At 44.8% G+C, this 18,900-nt stretch overlaps 1 protein-coding gene across 3 annotated transcripts in view; it reads right to left on the bottom strand.

Annotated features, from left to right (window-relative positions):
* Nucleotides 1-18,900, bottom strand: part of Gat (sodium- and chloride-dependent GABA transporter) — an 879,924-nt gene that overhangs the window by 38,682 nt on the left and 822,342 nt on the right. For all 3 annotated transcript variants that reach the window (XM_037414907.2, XM_075882687.1, XM_075882688.1), the window contains one exon: nucleotides 11,601-11,703. In XM_037414907.2, the coding sequence (XP_037270804.1) occupies nucleotides 11,601-11,703 (103 nt within the window). The remainder of the gene's footprint in view (nucleotides 1-11,600; nucleotides 11,704-18,900) is intronic.

Genomic DNA, 18,900 nt, shown 5'->3' with positions numbered 1-18,900 from the left:
TCTGTCTGTCTCCGTCAGTCTATCGATATATCTATTCTTCTTTCTCTTTGCCAGTCTGTCTGATTGTCCATCCGTCCGTCCATCTGTCCACCTGTCTGTCAGTCTGTCTGACCGTCCATCCATTTGTCTGTGTCGGTTCGTTTATCTGTGTGTCCGTCTGTCTGTCTGTGTGGCCATCAATTTGTCTGTCTGTCCGTCCATCTGTCTGTCTGCCTGTCTGCCTGTGTTTCACTGTCTGTCTGTCTGTATGTATGTCCGCCTCTCTGTCCCTCTGTCCATCCGTCTAAGTGTCTGCCCAACTGTCAGTCTCTCTGTCTGCCCAATGGTTTGTCTGTCCGTAGATATGCCGGTCAGTCTATCTGCATCTGTGCCTGCCTGTGCGTCCATCTATGCCTTTGTTGTTCGTCTCTCTGCCTGTATGTTTCTGTCCATCGATCCGTCCATTCGTCCATTCGTCCATCCGCCGGGCTGTTTTTCTGTCTGTCTGTCCGCCCGTCCATCAGTCTCCGTCTACGCGTCTGCCTATCTGTCTTCCACCTGTCTGTCTGCTCGTCCTTCTGTCAGTCAACGTCAAACGCCATAAACGCGAAAATGCACACGACAGCGACGAGCGGTGCTATGAGCGACGAAACAAGGCGTTCGCGCGATGTATCACCTGGTTGTTCACGCGCGATCGCTCGGTTTGCCAGATTTGGAAACCGTCCCCCATCGCCCGGAAGTGCTGTGCTCCAAGCGCCGGAACAAGATGTACATGACTGTCGTACTGTCGGTTCTCTTCATGTGTCGTGGAATCACCACTTTTACTCATGTTTCTCTCCGCCCGAGACACGCGTGCACAACGACAAAATAACCTAATATTTATGCACGTGCACATAAAAAGTGCTGCAAGGCATTAATAAACACGTTCCGTTCGATTAAAGTACAGCAGATTTTATTTTTAAATTGCCTACCACTCACTACGCGGTTGTTTTGGTACGAGTAGACGGCCTCATGCAAGCAACGGTGAAGTTTGCTCGGCGAAGCCGTCACGTGAATGAGGTTTGCCTGCGCTAGCAACTGTTCGCGCGAAGGCAATCTACGTCGTGTCATTCGTCGCTTTAGCGAGCATTTTCGAGGTTATGGGTTTCGGCCCTCAGTCTGCTTGCCTGTCTGTATGTTCATAACTCTGTGTATACCTGAGTCTGTCCGTCTGCATGAGTGCCTGTCTCTCGCCTGTCCGTCTGCCCATTCGTTTGACTGTCTGTGTAATCAGTCTGTCTGTCTGTCTGTCTGTCCATATGTTTCTTTGTCTGTTCATCCATATGTCCATCTGTGTGTCTGTTCGTCCATGCATCTGTTCATCTGTCTGTCAGCCTGTCAGTCCGCCCATTCATCTGTTTTTCTGTCTGTGTCTGTTCATCTGCCTGAATGTATGTTAGTACTACCGTGCGCTTGTCCGTCATTGTGTCTCTCTGTCAGCCTCTCTATGCATTCAGTCACATGTCTGTGTCTGTCTGCTGTCTGTCCGTCCGTCCTTACTTCTGTCCGTCGATGTGTCTGGCCGTCTGTCTGTGTCTGCCCATCTGCCTGCCCATCCGTCCATCTGTCTGTCTGTCTGTCTGTCTGTCTGTCTGTCTGTCTGTCTGTCTGTCTGTCTGTCTGTCTGTCTGTCCTTCCATCCGTCGTTATGTTAGTGCTTTTTTCTGCCTGTCCATGCGTCCGTCTGTCCATCTGTCTCCTATGACACTAAAGCACACGTCGCCTATGCGTCGAAGTAGAGCGAGCAGCGCAGAGCCATCTGGTGAGCACTCCGAGCGCCCGGGGTGGCTGCGATGGATGACGAGAGACTACCCTACACCCTAAGCAGCTTTGCTCCTAAAAGCTAGCGGGAACTACGGCTACAATTGAAATCACACCAACAATTAGCCTGAATAGTCTTTTTCCAAAGTATTTTTGAGACCTGATATGGCTCTGTGGTAAAATAGACAACTGCCTCGCAGATTGTACAGGTTCAATTCCTGTTGGGATCCTGATTTTAGGAATGAAGCTTCTTAGATTGTGGGTTGTTCACTTCTTTGTAGCAGCATCAGCAGCAGCAGCAGCTGTAGTAGTAGTGGTAGTAGCAGTAGTAGTAGTAGTAGTAGTAGTACGTCGCCACCTAAATTTTATGAATTGCTCAATGAATAGCATTGTGTGCATATGTTTTTCGAAATAATATAACTAAATGGCGCTGGTGGTTTTCGTATATTTGACCTACGGATGAACGTACAGATAGAGAAAGGTTTTGGCCCACTCATCATGATTCACTTCGTGGATATTGTTGTAGGCCCGTGTGCTCAGATTTAGGTGCACGTTAAAGAACCCCAGGTGGTCTAAATTTCCGGAGCCCTCCACTACGGCGTCTCTCATAATCATATAGTGGTTTTGGGACGTTAAACCCCACATATCAATCAATCAATCAATCAATCATGGATATGGGGTGGCTTACTTATTTTTCGCTTATCGGGTCATCGCTGCCAATGTCGGCTTTTCCCAAAGCAATCGCATATAAATTGATGGGATCTTTTCTCGCCATTCCTGGGCAAGTATGGAGTGCCAATGCCCTGTGGCACATACCGACATACCAAGGCCCATGTTACCGAGGTGTGTGTCACACATGTCTGAAGGAGTGGGTTGGGCATAATACGCGATAGGATTCTGATTGATGTTGTTCTTGTCGTGATGTTGCTCTACCATACCAAGTGTGGTCTTCGGCCAGTAAGAAGGCGATAAGGAGAGTGCCCAGTCGGCGGTGGACTCTCGTTATATATATATATATATATATATATATATATATATATATATATATATATATATATATATATATATATATATATATATACATATATATATATATATATATATATATATATATATATATATGACGCTACGATGAATGGCAGACGTGGCCTGGCTCATACCCCATGTTTATTTCATTCTCCACTTCTTCCTCATCTTCTACCAACCGTCGCTCATACGTCACACGATTCCCCCTCCCCCCGAAAGAAGGCACGGATTACGAACGAGAAGTAGTAAACAAGGAGAGATTGAAAAGTCACAAATGTCAAAATTCATAATCGGTTCTATGCTTCAGGGGAGTTCCGTAAACTTTCAAAGACTTCAGGAGATCGTGCAGCAGTCCGGTTTACGCAGAAGTTCTGGTGGGCGAGGCTGACTGTGGCGTTCTGGATGTGTGACGTATGAGCGATGGTTGGTAGAAAATGAGGAAGAAGTGGAGAGTAGAATAAACATGGGGTATGAGCCAGGCCACGTCTCCCAGTCATCGTAGCGTCATATATATATATATATATATATATATATATATATATATATATATATATATATATATATATATATATATATATATATATATATATATATATATATATATATATATATAGGCAGGCATGGTGGTTGAGTGGCCGTAGCGTTGCATATAGTCCAGTAGATCGTCCGTGAGGTGTCACAACGTGGTTTATTTCGACGTTTCGGCCTAGAGTCTGGCCTTCATCAAGATTAAAGGTGCAGTTTCTTAGTGCTCAGCTTGATACAATCTCAAATCAGAGGGCAAGGAAAGAGGAAAAAAGACAGAAAAGGAAAAAGAAAAGAAAAAGAAAAAGAGAAAGAAGAAAAAAAGAGACAAAAAGAAGAGAAAAATAATATACGGTGGACTCCCCTCGGGCGCCCCCCTTCCACTCTTCCTTCCAATTCCCCCTTCATTTCCCTCCCCCTTCTGCCTTTCACCTTTCTGATGTCAGCGGTCTGCGTATGCTTCCTTTCACTAACGCATACCTCCCGACCAGACGGCGCCTCCTGGCACTGGCGGTTCGGTGTGGGGCAAAAAAGAGCTTTTTTAGGAAGTTCTAAGCCTTTAACTACTCGGAGTCCCGTCAACATTTCGTCGTAGAAAGAGGGGTGCCGCGTATTGTGGCAGAGGCTGGTAAGCGGGCATTTTAGGAAGTTCTAAGCCTTTAACTACTCGGCGCCCTGTCAACATTTCGTCGTAAAAAGAGGGGTGCCCCGTATTGCGGCAGAGGCTGGTAGGCGGGCGCAATGCGAATTCCTTGCCCTTGCCTTGCCGAATTCCTTGCCTTGCCGTGAACACAGTTACTATTATCATTATTGCCGCTATTGTTTTTGAATGCTTTAATTTCTGCAAGCGTACCAGGATTCTGATTTATTTCTCTATCAAGTGTGTTAAATCGGTGGATAAGGTATGACTCTCGTTGTTCACGCTCTCGATTTGACTTAAATCCCGTCTCTAAGAGCGTTACTGATTCGACAAACTATCAGTAACGCTCTTAGAGACAGGATTTAAATCAAATCGAGAACGTGAACAACGAGAGTCATACCTTATCCACCAATTCAACACCCTCGATAGAGAAATAAATGAGAATCCTGGTACACTTGCAGCAATTAAAGCATTAGAAAACAATAGCGGCAATAATGATAACAGTAACAGAGTTCACGGCACTGCAGCTGCAAAGGGCACTGGACAACCCAAAACAATTCCAAGTGTAACTACCCTTCCTAAGTGCAGCTGTCGTCTGTTTTCTGTCTTATTTTACTACCCAATCAATTGTGCCATGCATGACATGCCCAAAAGCAACCCTGTACACAGCCGGGAGGCCCCCACTACACGCGTAATCCAGAAGCGGGCAAGGAATTCGCATTGCGTCCGCTTACCAGCCTCTGCCACAATACGGGGCACCCCTCTTTCTGCGACGAAATGTTGACGGGACTCCGAGTAGTTAAAGGCTTAGAACTTCCTAAAAAAGCTCTTTTTTGCCCCACACCGAACCGCCAGTGCCAGGAGGCGCCGTCTGGTCGGGAGGTATGCGTTAGTGAAAGGAAGCATACGCAGACCACTGACATCAGAAAGGTGAAGGGGAGAAGGGGGAGGGAGATGAAGGGGGGCGCCCGAGGGGAGTCCACCGTATATTATTTTTCTCTTCTTTTTTTCTCTTTCTTCTTCTTTTTCTTTTCCTTTTCTTTTTTCTTTTCTTTTTCCTTTTCTGTCTTTTTTCCTCTTTCCTTGCCCTGTGATTTGAGATTGTATAAAGCTGAGCACCAACAAACTGTACCTTTAATCCTGATGAAGGCCAGACTCTAGGCCGAAACGTCGAAATAAACCACGTTGTTACTACTCACGGAGGATCTACGGGACTATATATATATACATATATATATATATATATATATATATATAAATATATATATATATATATATATATATATATATATATATATATATATATATATATATATATATATATATATCGATGCGGGGCTTCGAATGCCAAAATGTATCTTAGGTGTCTCAGTTGATTGCACTTTGCTGCCTCAGATATATATATGTATGTATATATATATATATATAGTCCCATAGATTCTCCCGTCTATATATATATATATATATATATATATATATATATATATATATATATTATTTAAAATAGATGTATTGTACGTCGAGAAAGGTTCAGACGCAGCTTGGCGAAAGGTGCTTTATGAGGCAGGCCTGGTTATGGCGAGCGGCGTGCGAGAGCTACTACTACTGTCACCGATGGTCATCGTTTTCTTCAGTAACTGCAGAGCGTCCGGTAATCAGATTCATTACAATTGCTCTCCGCGAAATAAGGAGCCATTCTGGGGACCTATGGACAAGTAGACACGGGAGGGTTGTAGCAGGGCTTAAGTCTCGACACGTGGACAATTTCCTGGCCACGTCGAAGTTGGTCAGAAGATGGTTCCAGTGGCTCGATGAAGTAATTCACCGGTGACGTTTTTCGTACTATACGACATGGGCCGTGATACTTGGTGACCAACTTGGTAGAAGGCCAGGTGTAGCAGAAGGGACATGCAGCAAGAAGAGTGAACCTGAATCGTAGGAAGTGTTAGTTGATGCGTCATGATGGTGCTTTTGGCGTCCTTGGTCTTGGGTTGTGAATGATCTTGCCAGTTGGCGGTATTCTTCAGCGTATGTAGCGGCTTAAGACAGTGTCGTGGACTCTGAAGAGTCAGGTCTTTACGAAAGAATGGTGCCCATGTGCACGAAATTCGCGTACGTAAAAAGAGGAAAAATGGAGAGAACCCAGTAGTGCTTTGAATGGCGGTATCATAGGCGAACGTGATAAACGGGAGCACTCGGTCCCAATTGGAGTGGTCTGACGAGATGCACATAGACAGCACATCACCAAGGGTGCGGTTGAAGCACTCTGTCATTCAATTAGTCTGGGGATGATAGGCGCTTGTAGTGCGGTGAACGACGTGATACTCCCGCAGCAATGCTGTGATGACGTCTGACAAGACGTGACCACGATCACTCAGTAACTCTTGAGGTGCTCCATGACGTAATACGATGTTGTGAAGAATGAAAGTCGCAACATCTTTTGTTGTAGACGAGGGAAGGAATGAAGTTTCGGCTTACCGCGTGAGGTAGTCGATGGCAACTAAGATCCAGCGGTTACCGTCTACAGTGTTGCGAAGGGAACCATAGATATCAGTGCCGACACGACCGAATGGTCGGGATGAACATGGCAAGGGTAATAAGGTACCGCTGGCGTGATGAGCGGGAGTCTATCGTCTCTGGCACGTCGAGCAAGCCCGAACGTATTGTCGTATAAAATGGTACATGCCACGCCAGTAATATCGGAGCCGTGTGCGAGAATAAGTCTTCAGGAAACCTGAGTGGCCACATTGGGGGTTGCCATGAAACGTGCAACGAATTTCGCATCGCAGATGACGTGGAATCAAGAGTAGCCAGTGACGTCCATTGGGTGCGTTGTTGCGTCGCTACAGCACGTTGCCGCGAGTGGTGAAGTGCTCGACTTGCGGACGCAACGTGCGAGTAGGGGGAGAAGTCGTCCACCCAGCCACGATGTCTAGAATCGAAGCAACCCAAGGGTCCTTGCGTTGCTCAGATGGCATGTCGGCGATGGGGACAGCAGTGGCGTCACAGGTTAGACTTTCGTAGCAGTCCGGGTCAGGGGGTAGAGGCGAACGGGATAGGGCGTCTGCGTCCGAATGTTTCCGGCCGGAGCGATAGACCACGCGAATATTATATTCTTGGAGGCGTAATGCCCATCGGGCGAGGCGACCGCTTAGATCCTTCAGTGACGACAACCAGCAGAGGGCGTGGTGGTCAGTCACGACGTCGAAAGGGCGCACGTACACGTAAGGTCGAAATTTCTCTATCGCCCAAATAATGGCGAGGCATTTGTTTTCAGTGACGGAATAGTTTATTATAGTTTATTTCGGCTTTGGTAAGAGTTCAGCTTGCATAGGCAACCACGTACTCTTTGAAGCCGTCTTTCTGCTGCGCAAGAATAGCGCCTAGCCCGACACCACTAGCGTCGGTGTGGATCTCTGTGGGTGTTGATGGGTCGTAGTGTCGCAGAATAGGCGGCGACGAATAGGGCTGGACAACATCGGTGACAGCCTGTGGGTTCCTAGCGACGAGCATCTGGAAGGTGTCGTCATCAACTTAATTGATGATGTGCTTAATTTTGTCGTGTTCGGTTAGAGATGCATCGACGCTCTTGCAAAGAGACAAGACATCTTGGATGTAACTTTTAAAGGTCTCGTACCTGCGCTTAACTCGACTACGCAGACACTGTTCCGCGCGAAGCCAGTGCACGGTGGGACGACCGAAGACCGCAGCGATGGTGGTCTTGAAGGCGGATCAGTCGGTGATTTCGGCTTTGTGGTTCTTAAAACAGAGGCTGGCCACATCATTAAGGTGAAAGCGCATGTTCGTGAGCTGGTCGCAGGCATTCGATTTGTTGGAAGCGTTTACGATTTCGTACTCGACAAGCCAGTTCTTCACGTCTTGTTCGTCGTCGCCGCGAAAAATTGGTGGGTCGCTTTGCCGAGGCACGCCAGTACAGAAGACTGTCGTTGGTGGGGCAGCATGAGAAGGACCAGGAGCATTCATGGTGAGCGGTGAGGGTAGCGTCCGATTGCGAAGTGACAGGTTGATGGGAACCCCGGCTCCTCCACCACGTAAAATAGAGGTGTTGTACGTCGAGAAAGGTTCACACAAAGCTTGACGAAAGGTGCTTTATGAGGCAAGCCTGGCTACTGGCAAGCGGCGTGCACGAGCTACTACTACTGCCACTGGTCGTCATCGTCTTCTTCAGTAACAACAAAGCGTCCGTTATTCAGATTCATTACAATATATATATATATATATATATATATATATATATATATATATATATATATATATATATATATACATATGTATATATATATATATATATATATATGATGCTTTGATGAATTGGGAGACGTGGCCTGGCTCATACCTCATGTTTATTCCGTTCTGACTTCTTCCTTCTCGGCCTCTACCAACCATCGCTTCCTCGCTTCATACGTCACACGATTCCCCCTCCCCCCGAAAGAAGGCATGAATTACGAACAAGAAAAAGTAAACAAGGAGAAGTTGAAAAGTCACAAATGTCAAAATTCACAATTGGTTCTATGCTCCAGGGGACTTCCGTAAACTTTCAAAGACTTCAGGGGAGCGTGCACCAGTCCGATTAACGCAGGAGTTCTGGTGGGCGAGGCTGCTGGTTGTGTCCTAAATAACACAAAAATGCTTGGGACGTAGAGATAGGGGTAATCAGAGCTGTCATTCTTGTGAAGAACGAACGAGGTTCTAACATCTTGCAGAATCGACAGTTCTCATATTGTAGGCATCGAATGTCTCGTCGTGGGTGATACACAGGCCGTGCAGGCAGCTTGCGTGCTCGTTGATCGAGGTTGATTGGGCGCTGCCTGTGTTCCTTCCGAGTACAAGGGGTGCTTTTGTGGCTTTTGGAGATTTTTATATAGCTATGTCGCAGATGTTTTGATCGAAGGCGTATTTTCAATCTCTGGTGGAGAATGTATCTACGACAATGGGCCTTTTCGCAATGTTCTTTGAGCCTTAAGAGGGGTTTCGATGAAGTTTTCTTTCGTCGTTGACAATGATGAAGAATACGTTGGCGTTGTAGTTTCTTGGTGTCATCGACTTGCTTGTAGTGCGACATTGATCGTGGTGTGCCCGGATTCTTTGCAAGCCCTCCGCAGGCTTCTACGGCGCCAACCAATGCAGCTGTTTCTGGCGCAAGCCAATGGGGGGGGGGGGGGGGGGGGTTCGCGCACTTGAATCTTCTGTATTCATAAACCGCTCATTATTTGTCGTTGCCTGAAGGGTACTTGTGTCATCAGAAGTCACACCTACGCTTTTGTTTTCAGTGTTGGCAGTGAGGTTGTGCACTGGATTGACGTCGCTTCGATCTTGTGATTGATGAACACTAGACGCTTCTGCAAAAGACTTTTCTTCACAAGATGCTGATTCTGAATGCTTTTGTCTTTGTGGAACTGCTGAGCTGAATACCAAGTCAGTTTGAAAAGTCCGCATGTGGCACCAAGTATTCAATGCATTTGAGTCATCAATAGTGGATTCAATTCTTTAATGCAGCGGAGAGTTAAGCATTGACGATATTTGCGCGCATGAGGGCATAGGTAGAAGGTTGGGAAAACGACACAGCGTGGCCTTTCCATGAGCATGTGGCTAACTTCACCTGACGGGAATTGTAAATTCATGCTCTGTGCTCGTATGCGTGAAGGCTGCTTATGACTGCGATGACTGAGTTCGAATGCACTGAGAGCGTGTGTTCTAATTGAATCTTCATTAGAGTCTTCAAACCAGACAATCATTTCCTCTTTTATCTTTTGCCAAGACTCGTCGTTGTCGAATATGTGGGTGAGGTAAAATTTAAATGCCTCACCGGTGACGTAGTCGCTGAGATTCGTAATCATCTCCCGTTCAGACCAAGATGCAGCGGTAGCGTGGAACTGAAACAGGTCGAACCAGTCTTGTACGGGTTCATCGTCTGCTGCTCCGGTGTACTTGGGGGTGGGAAGGTCAGTAGATGCTTCTGACATGATGCTGGTCGATGCGTAATGCTAGGCGCTTGCACGGAAGTCCATGTATGCTCAGGGTGTCTTGTGGAGAACTGTGTCGACGATGAGACACTGATGAAGTGGCTGGGAGGTCTTCATCCTGTCGACTTGTGTGACGCTTTGATGAATTGGGAGACGTGGCCTGGCTCATACCCAATGTTTATTCCGTTCTGACTTCTTCCTTCTCGGCCTCTATCAACCATCGCTTCCTCGCTTCATACGTCATATATATATATATATATATATATAATATATATATAATCTGGCCTTCATCAGGATTTGCAATCCTGATGAAGGCCAGACTCTAGGCCGAAACGTCGAAATAAACCACGTTGTGACCGGTCCCGGAGGATTTACTTGAATATATGCAACGCTACGGCCACTCAACTACCATGCCTGCCTATATATATATATATATATATATATATATATATATATATATATATATATATATATATATATATATATATATATATATATATATATATATATATATATATATAGGTATGGGATATGGCACAACGGGAACGTTGTCAACAAGGATAAATAAAATATACTTATTTATTTCCCAACAGTTTCGGGAGGGGTCCTCCCTTCATCAGGGGACCCTCCCGAAACTGTTGGAAAATAAATTAATATATTTATCCTTGTTGACAACGCTCCCGTTGTGCCATATCCCATACCTTCACGAAGACTAACTGGCCCATTGAATAATTATTCCACTATATATATATATACATATATATATATATATATATATATATATATATATATATATATATATATATATATATATATATATATATAAATATATATATATATATATATATATATATATATATATATATATATATATATATATATATATATATAGCACTGCTGTGCCCTGAGCTCGCTAAAAATGATCGGCGTATACTAAGCTCTGTGAAATTATTCGAAACATTCGTGAATGCTGGAGCTTAAGTCTAGCTACATGCTTCCCATTGTAGGAGAGAAGTGGAAATTTCAAGGGGTCGTTTTGCTTTGGTATACAAAATAATAGTGAGAACTAACATACAATGTAGCCATGGAATATAAATCGAGTGATAATATTAGAATCCGCTTTGCTTTACTTAGCCTTGTTGTGTCTAAATACTCATGAGCTTATTTCCCGCTGGTTATTTTCAAGGCGCAACACATCTTTATTTTTTTATGAAGGCACATGAACACTGCAAAATAAAAGCCGTGGTTCTGCTGGTTCATTTCGCAGTTGTTGTTTTTTTTTCGAGGAAAAGCCGCCAAGCCCATTTTTATCAGATTGCAGCCATTATTTGGAAGCATACGAGCTACCAGAAATAAGGAATATGCAGGAACTCTGCACGTGAAATATACTTGTGCAACCATGCTGAAGAAAGTTTAGCGAAGCTGCATTGTGCTCCAGAAAAAAAGCCTCCTTTTAGAAGGGGCAATTTTATATTTAAGACGTTTTATAGTAATTAGGACCAAGTAAAGGCTGCTGTCTCTATTTACAAAATATATGTGTTTTTCATAAATTTCATGCTTTCCACTTCATTGGCTACAATGCTAACGATTTACACCAAGAGATTCTGATACACTTTTCATGTTTAGTAGGTATATTGTGTACTCACCATATGACCAAGATATGGATACCACTTCAAAGAAGATAAGGAACAGCAGCGCGAACCCACTGGCAGCGTAGTACTCGAATAACTGGAACACGTACATGCCACCCTGCGGCAAAGAGACGTCGCAAGTCATTTATTATTGTTTGCTAAAATCTTGCTATATCAACCAATAAAGGTGCATTCGTGCATCAAAGTGGGTCCTGCATGCATTGACTGAGGCTTTAAGCCAAGATTTGCTTAAGTTTTCTGGCGGCCTTTTTTTTTGCAAACGGCGATGGGCGTAACACTTGTCGTCTGTCTGATAGGTCGAAGTAAGTTCTACATAGATGCTAGAGATGAACTGGAGCCATTATTATTCGCGTAATCCTGGAAACGCCGAAGTCATGAACATACGTTGAGTGTACCTTTGTTAAAAGAACAGAAATTTAGACAACTTCGTACTGATTCATGAAGGTATTTTGAAACATAAAGCACAAAATACATAGGAAAAAATAGTCTTGTCTACTTCTTTTTGCGTAATTTGTGTTTTGCGCTTCCGAATACCCTCATGTATCTTTGTTAAGTAGAAAAGTCAGTTGTAAATATAAGGTGCTCGAAAAGGTGCCTGAAAAGTATGGAAAACTGGACCTCAACACCGAGGTGAGTTGTTGTAGAGGCAATGCGTGAGGTCCCGGCCGAGGCGAACCTCCAGGTTCTAGATAGTAAGCTTCTGCAAACAAGGCAGGCTACAAGTAGCCCACAAGCCCGATGAAATGCACAACGACGCTATAAGATTTCACGTAAGAGAATAGCTAAAGTAAATAAAGGCATCGAGGAATACCAATTACAGCTTTGCGAGTCCCCGTGGAAAGAGACGTGTAATAGAATGGATAGTAGGGTAGGGTTAACATGGCGTAGAATCTCCGTAGGTTTATACTGGAGCGAAAGGAGACCAAAACGGCAGATAGGCAGAAGTCAATAAGATAATAAACGACTATGAAGGAACCAACGACAAACTTTCGCACAAACTCAGATACACTAATTGAGCCATACTCGTGCCAAACTCTGAATACCAAGGCACTGCATTGAAAGCTTAGATAGACAGTTTAGCATTCTTAAAATACGTGTGGTTTTGCACATACTCAAGACAAAACAACTGGCACCCGGATCGGACGGGGTTACTGAGAAAACGCTTCAAATTCTGGATCACATCGATATAGCAACTCACAGTTTTCGTTAACGAATGCTGGGAAAAGGGACGTATTCCATGACAGTGGAAAATGGTCTGCATAGTTATGATAACTAAACTTGGAAGGTGACTACAGCTGGAAAATATAAGGCCGATGTCGCTGACGGTTCTAAGTTGGTAAGGTCATGAAGCTCGCAGACTAACCAACTTTCTTGAAGACCATGATCTGATTCCTCACAGGGTTTCAGGAGGAACCTCTCCACTTAAGGCGCCTTGCTCTTAGTAGAGCATCAGATATTAGACAGCATGCTGCAAAATGCACTTCAAGATTTTTATGTTGCCATCTGTCATTTACGTTCGCAACAGCCACGTCACACAATACGCCAATGGTAAATATTAAGCTGACAAAGTGAACGCGGCTGCACCATGAGCATGACCAGTCATTTGTGTCATATATGACATGCAAGTCATGATTTTCAGGTTAATATCCTTGTTTTATGTCCGCCATACAGTCAAGTCACGCAATACCAAATTTTTTACGCGTCAATCTAGCGACACAGCCACGAGCGCACAATGAGAATGGCAAGTAAATTATGTATATCAGAGGCACGTTATCAATTTATTGTTACCACCTGACAATTATGTACATCCTAAAAAAATGTCTTTATTATTAGTATTTATCATTCGTTTGAGCAGTTGCGAACGCACCATGAGCTTGGCAAATAACCATTGTCGTATATGATCTGCATGTCATTGTTGTCATGTTGCCCTTTCACACTTGTTTTCGTCACGCGGTCAGCTCACGCAATACCACGATTCACTTTGCGCAACACGTACACGGGCTAGTAGTGATGCTCTTGTTTTTCTGCACGTGTTTTCTGTACTAGGTTACAACTTTCTGCGGCAGCACAGCCAAAGCTACAAAGTCCGAAAGCGTATCCTTCCGCTTGTAGTCCCCGAACGCTAACATTTGTACACTTCGTAGCGTAAAAGGAAATATAAAAAGAAAAATTTTAAACTCTGGGTGAACGATCGCTCGCATTATTATTAAGAAGCGTGACCCGTGCAAGTTCTTTGTCCTCTGCTGCTTCTAGTTTTCTGGTTTTCTGGCGTCATTTCACTTTTTTTTTCAACCCCGGTAAACGATGGCTTCGCTCGGTTTCAGCAAGTTCACATTGAAGAATCTGAGCAAGCATGAGAGCGTATTCCTTAGGTGATATGTATTCATCAAGCCGGGACAAAAGAAGTCAGTGGTGGTAATGAAATATTTTGTTTGTCGCTCATGCAATCACCGAGTGGTTGTTTGCGAGTGATACCATCTGCGAAAGTGGGACTCTAATCGATGTAATCGAAAAGTATGCAGAAGCGCACTAAAAAATAGACGGACAGAAAAGGCTGACAATGACAGCGCTTGCTCGCACAACTGAAGGTTTATGTGTCATTTATGAACTTTTCAAGTACTACTTGCAAGTGTTTTGCAAGTAAAAATAATAATAAATGACACATAATATGAACTATTTTCGTAAAACCGACACGAGTGATTTCTGTTGCACCCTGTTCTGATGCACAAACGTGAAAGACTATGTATCCGCTTTAAATTCTTTTTTCTGACTAATAAACTTTGAGTTGTGAGAGCAGGCACTGTCCTTGTCAGCCTCTTCTATCCGTCTGTATTTAGTGCGCTTCAACACAATTTTCAATTACGAACGTAATACAACTGGCCCAACTTGCCATCTTGCTGCTCTAATCGCTATAGCCACCTTGAAAGTGACACTGGCGACCTGCCAGTATTGAGCAACACCAACGTTTTGGTAGTAAAAGTGCAATTAGAAGCTGTTCATAAAAGCAATGAACCTTTTTCTAAATGTAGCTGCATACGTGGTCGGCCTTTTGGCTGCGTAATATCCTTGACGCCATAGCGCTGAAGATCGCGTGCTCTTACATCGTTCCCGTCGGCGTCTACGGAGGAAGTGGTTCTTTGCGCTTCGCGATTACAGCGATTTGCGGGGATAAAATTACCAGTGCTAAGCTTCGCCCAAACAACAGACGCGCTCATGTATATTACCCTATTGACGGTGTTAAAACAGCGGTCTTCCCAGAGTAAAGACTGCGTTTAAACCACTTTGATTTACTCACATCAGACACCGGCTCATGATTAATCGGTACCAAAATTTTTGCTTCCTGTCATTGCATTCGGGTTGCGTAAAAATTGGCAGATCCCACGTACAGTGGGAATCAATGATATGTGAAGCACGAATGAGAAATGTTGATATGTCACCATCAAATCAGCTTAGCGTTAGGAGGTGGAGTAGCAGATGATTTACATGACTTCCGTGTCATGGTTATCATGTTTGAATGTGTCGTTTCCCTTCGTCATCTATGCGCGTCACGTGATACCAAGTTTAGTATATGTGGAGCTAGCGAAACGGCCGCGTGCATGCTGTGAGCATGGTGTGTTGTCATGTTCTTACATGACACGCCTGTCAGGATTATGATGTTTGCACCAGCACTATATTTCTTCATCCATTGACGTCACGTACTACCGAATTTGGTATGAGTGCAGCTAGCAAAACAGCCGCGAGCGCATCATGAAGAGGCCAATATACTCCAATGTAGCGTGAATGGGCGCGCACGCTGGGCTTAGCGACGCTACGTTAGCAAAACGCGAGCTCACGATAGTCTGCCGCCAGGCGCGACCAGCGTCCGTCAGCGCGGCCCGACGGCAACCGGCGCGAAATGCGACATGCTCAATTTCGTGCCGTTGCGTTACCCAGACAACACTGCGTCTCCCTCTTTTCGAGACGGAGGGACGCCGGACGCGCTGAAATGCGCATGCATTAAAGCAACGTAACGCAGCGCGGCGCGCGCCTGCGAGTATATGGCAGGACCGGCGCCTGGCGTGGCAACGCCGGCGTGACGCGAGGAAATGAACGCCTGTGAGCACGCGCACCGCGTCACATTGAAATCTATTGGCGCCTTGACTGTGGCATGTAGTCATGTTCTCACATGACACGCATCTCATGATTATCATGTTTGCACCAGTCACATACATTCGTCATCCATTGGCGTCCCGTAATTTCAAACTTGGCCTATGTGAAGCTAGCGAAACGGCCGTGAGCGCATTATGAGTGTGGCATGTAGTCATGCTGTTACATAACATGCATGTCGTGATTATTATGTCTGGCTGTGTCATTTACCTATGTTGTCCGTTCACGTCGCGTAATACCAAGTTTGGTACATGTGAAGCTAGCGAAGTGGCCGCGAGCGCATCATGAACGTAGTATGTAGTCATCTTGTTACATGACACGCATCTCATGTTTACCGTGTTTGCACCAGTATCGAACCTTCGTCATCCATTCACGCCCCGTAACACCAAATTTGGTAAAAGTGAAGCTACCAAAACTGCCGCCAGGGCTTCATGAGTGTGACATGTAGTCCTGTTGTGGCATGCCAAGCATCTCATGATTATCATGTTTGCACCAGTCACATACCTTTGTCATTAACTCACGTACTGTAATACCATATTTGGTATATATGGCACTAGCGAAACAACCACGAGCGCATCATGAGCGTGGCTTGTAGTCTTGTTGTGGCATGACACGCATGTCATGATTTTCATGTAGAGTGTATCACTTGAGTTCGCCATGCCATCATGCCATAGTTTACTGGTTTCTCAACATGCCGTGTGAATAAAAACTCCGTAAGAGCTGCAGGACCACGAAATGTAAATAATGACATTTATGACTACATGTCATAATCTTCATGTTATGACTTGTCAAGTTTGCTATATGAACAACCACGTTATGCTATACCAAGTATCGCATCAATACCATTATCGAAACAGCCGGGAGAGCTAAATGTCGTAGATAGATAGATAGATAGATAGATAGATAGATAGATAGATAGATAGATAGATAGATAGATAGATAGATAGATAGATAGATGGATAGATGCGCCGAAGTTCGCTAAGAAATGCTTCACATTTAAAAGTAAAGTTAAAGTCACGAGAAAGTTCAGGCGCCTCTAATGGTGTGATCGATTGACAGATTTGGGGTGGCCGACAAACTCCGCGCTGAAGCACTCCACTCTGGCGGATGGCAAGAGAAAGAAATTTACCAATAGAGCACACGCGCGCCCTCTGGAGCAAATGGCTCGGTAATGAAACGTGATGAACGCGTCTTTCTTCTTGCTTGAGAGGGCACGCTTGGCACAGTGACGCTACGGCTTTTCATGGTATTGGAGTGAAGGCTACAGAGTTAAATTGTGTGAATCCTACCACCAGTGAATATAGTTCCGCAATAGCGCTCATATTTTTAACGTGAAACACAAAAATCCCTCACTTATTTTTTACGTGAAGCTATTCGAGACAGGAGGCAGCTCACACCATTAAGATATTCGTAATACATTTAATTTTTTCGTTGTGATTTCACGATTCTGAACGCGTGAGGAAGTCCTGCCCTTTTACGTGAACCTTAAACGCTAAGCGGCGTCATCGTCAATATGAAACGCTGCTGCTGCACCCCCGTCACTTTCCACAGCGTTACGAGACGCGCGCTAAAAGGGACTACTTCACGTAGAGCTACATGCGCAGAAGCACCAGCGCCGTAGCTCTCCCTTGAGTGCCAAGAAAAGTTGTCACCGTGTATTCGATCATTCTAGCGACTATAGGTGGCGCAGCGGAAGGTCGAAATGGCGGACGAGATGCAGCGTCGCAGAGCGTGAAGACGCGTTCGTTGGTTTATGAATACTGAAAGGCCGAACTGCGTCGCAGTTTTATGTTTTATTACCGTCTGACAGCTTCGTAGCATGGCTACATGGCACCACCTGCGTCGCTAGAATGACCGAATAGCAAATCGTGAACTCCAACGCAAGGCGCAACTGACGCACCGACGTATGTTGGCGCGCCGAAAGTTGGCACCGTTTTACGACACGGGGATATTGCGACTTGCGGTCGAATCCGACGACTTTCGCGGAACAGAAAAAGTTGCTCCACAGAGTGGATCTCGCGACGAAGCTGCTCAAGATCTGCCAATGTAACATACATGGAGCGCTTTGAATCTGCGAATGGAATAGACTTGTTCCGCGTTGAGGAGAAGAAAGTATTCCCGGAAGTGCTCCGAATATGCCGATGAATGACAGTATAAAAGAAGGAAAACAACAAAACCTACCATGTGTGCACTGAAGTTGAGGAAATGGTTACTTGGCTTGGTGCTGTTTTTTTGCAATAGCCCAGTTTTCGCGCACCTGTGCCTTTTTTTTCTTACATGACTTTGAACGCATCAATGTAGCTTTCTTTTCTTTCCTTAAAAATAAACGGTTAATTTTTCTCCAAAATGAATCTATTATTTAATATATGGTGCTCGTGAGAAAACGTAGATACTGGAAGCGCTTGCGAAACCAAAATCGTAATTGCCCGAAAACGCACTACCTGTCGTAGTAACACATATGCAGAAGCTCCGCCTACGTAGCTTTCGCTGTGCCGCCGCAGAGAGTTGCCGCCTAGTATAGATATCTACAATTGTAGACAATATGCCCGTGTGGTGACATACTCAGTGCTTATTTCCGCGCGGATTCCTACAGCTCTCTTATAGTTGTTACAGCTCAGCGTGGCATGGCGACAGGTTGTATCGCTTTCCGTTAAACCACAGCGCCTCTTAAGAACTACTAGAGAAATGGCTCACCGGTGGTGGCTACTACAACCGGTTTCCGATTTTGCGAGATCCTTCCTACACTACCCAATAAATAAATGCTCATTATGTTTCCCATTAGGAATCGACCTCCTGTTGAGACTACATTCCGCACACGAGTGAACACCTGCTTAGGGCATTCAAAAGATAACACTTCATGTTCCGCTGTGATTGATGGCTCGAAGCATTGTACATGAAATCCGCTCAAACATTTGCTTTAATACGCCCTCTCTAGACGTACAATCTCATTTTAAAATTATCATTAAAAGCCACATACGCGCAACGCTTTCTCATATGTTGCCGCGTTCCCGTAATGACGCCATTGTGGAATCGGAGAACTGAAATCGAAAGGCAGGAAAAAAAATGGCAGCGTATCCACGGAGTGAATGATGAAGAGTGGGGCGAAGCATCCATCCGTGCATTCGTTCTTGCTTCCGTCCGTCCATGT

This window comes from Rhipicephalus microplus, unplaced genomic scaffold (genome assembly GCF_043290135.1).
Source record: "Rhipicephalus microplus isolate Deutch F79 unplaced genomic scaffold, USDA_Rmic scaffold_13, whole genome shotgun sequence".
Classification (NCBI taxonomy): Eukaryota; Metazoa; Arthropoda; class Arachnida; order Ixodida; family Ixodidae; genus Rhipicephalus; species Rhipicephalus microplus.
Note: the sequence above shows the minus strand (reverse complement) of the source record. Positions and strands in the feature narration are given on the sequence as shown.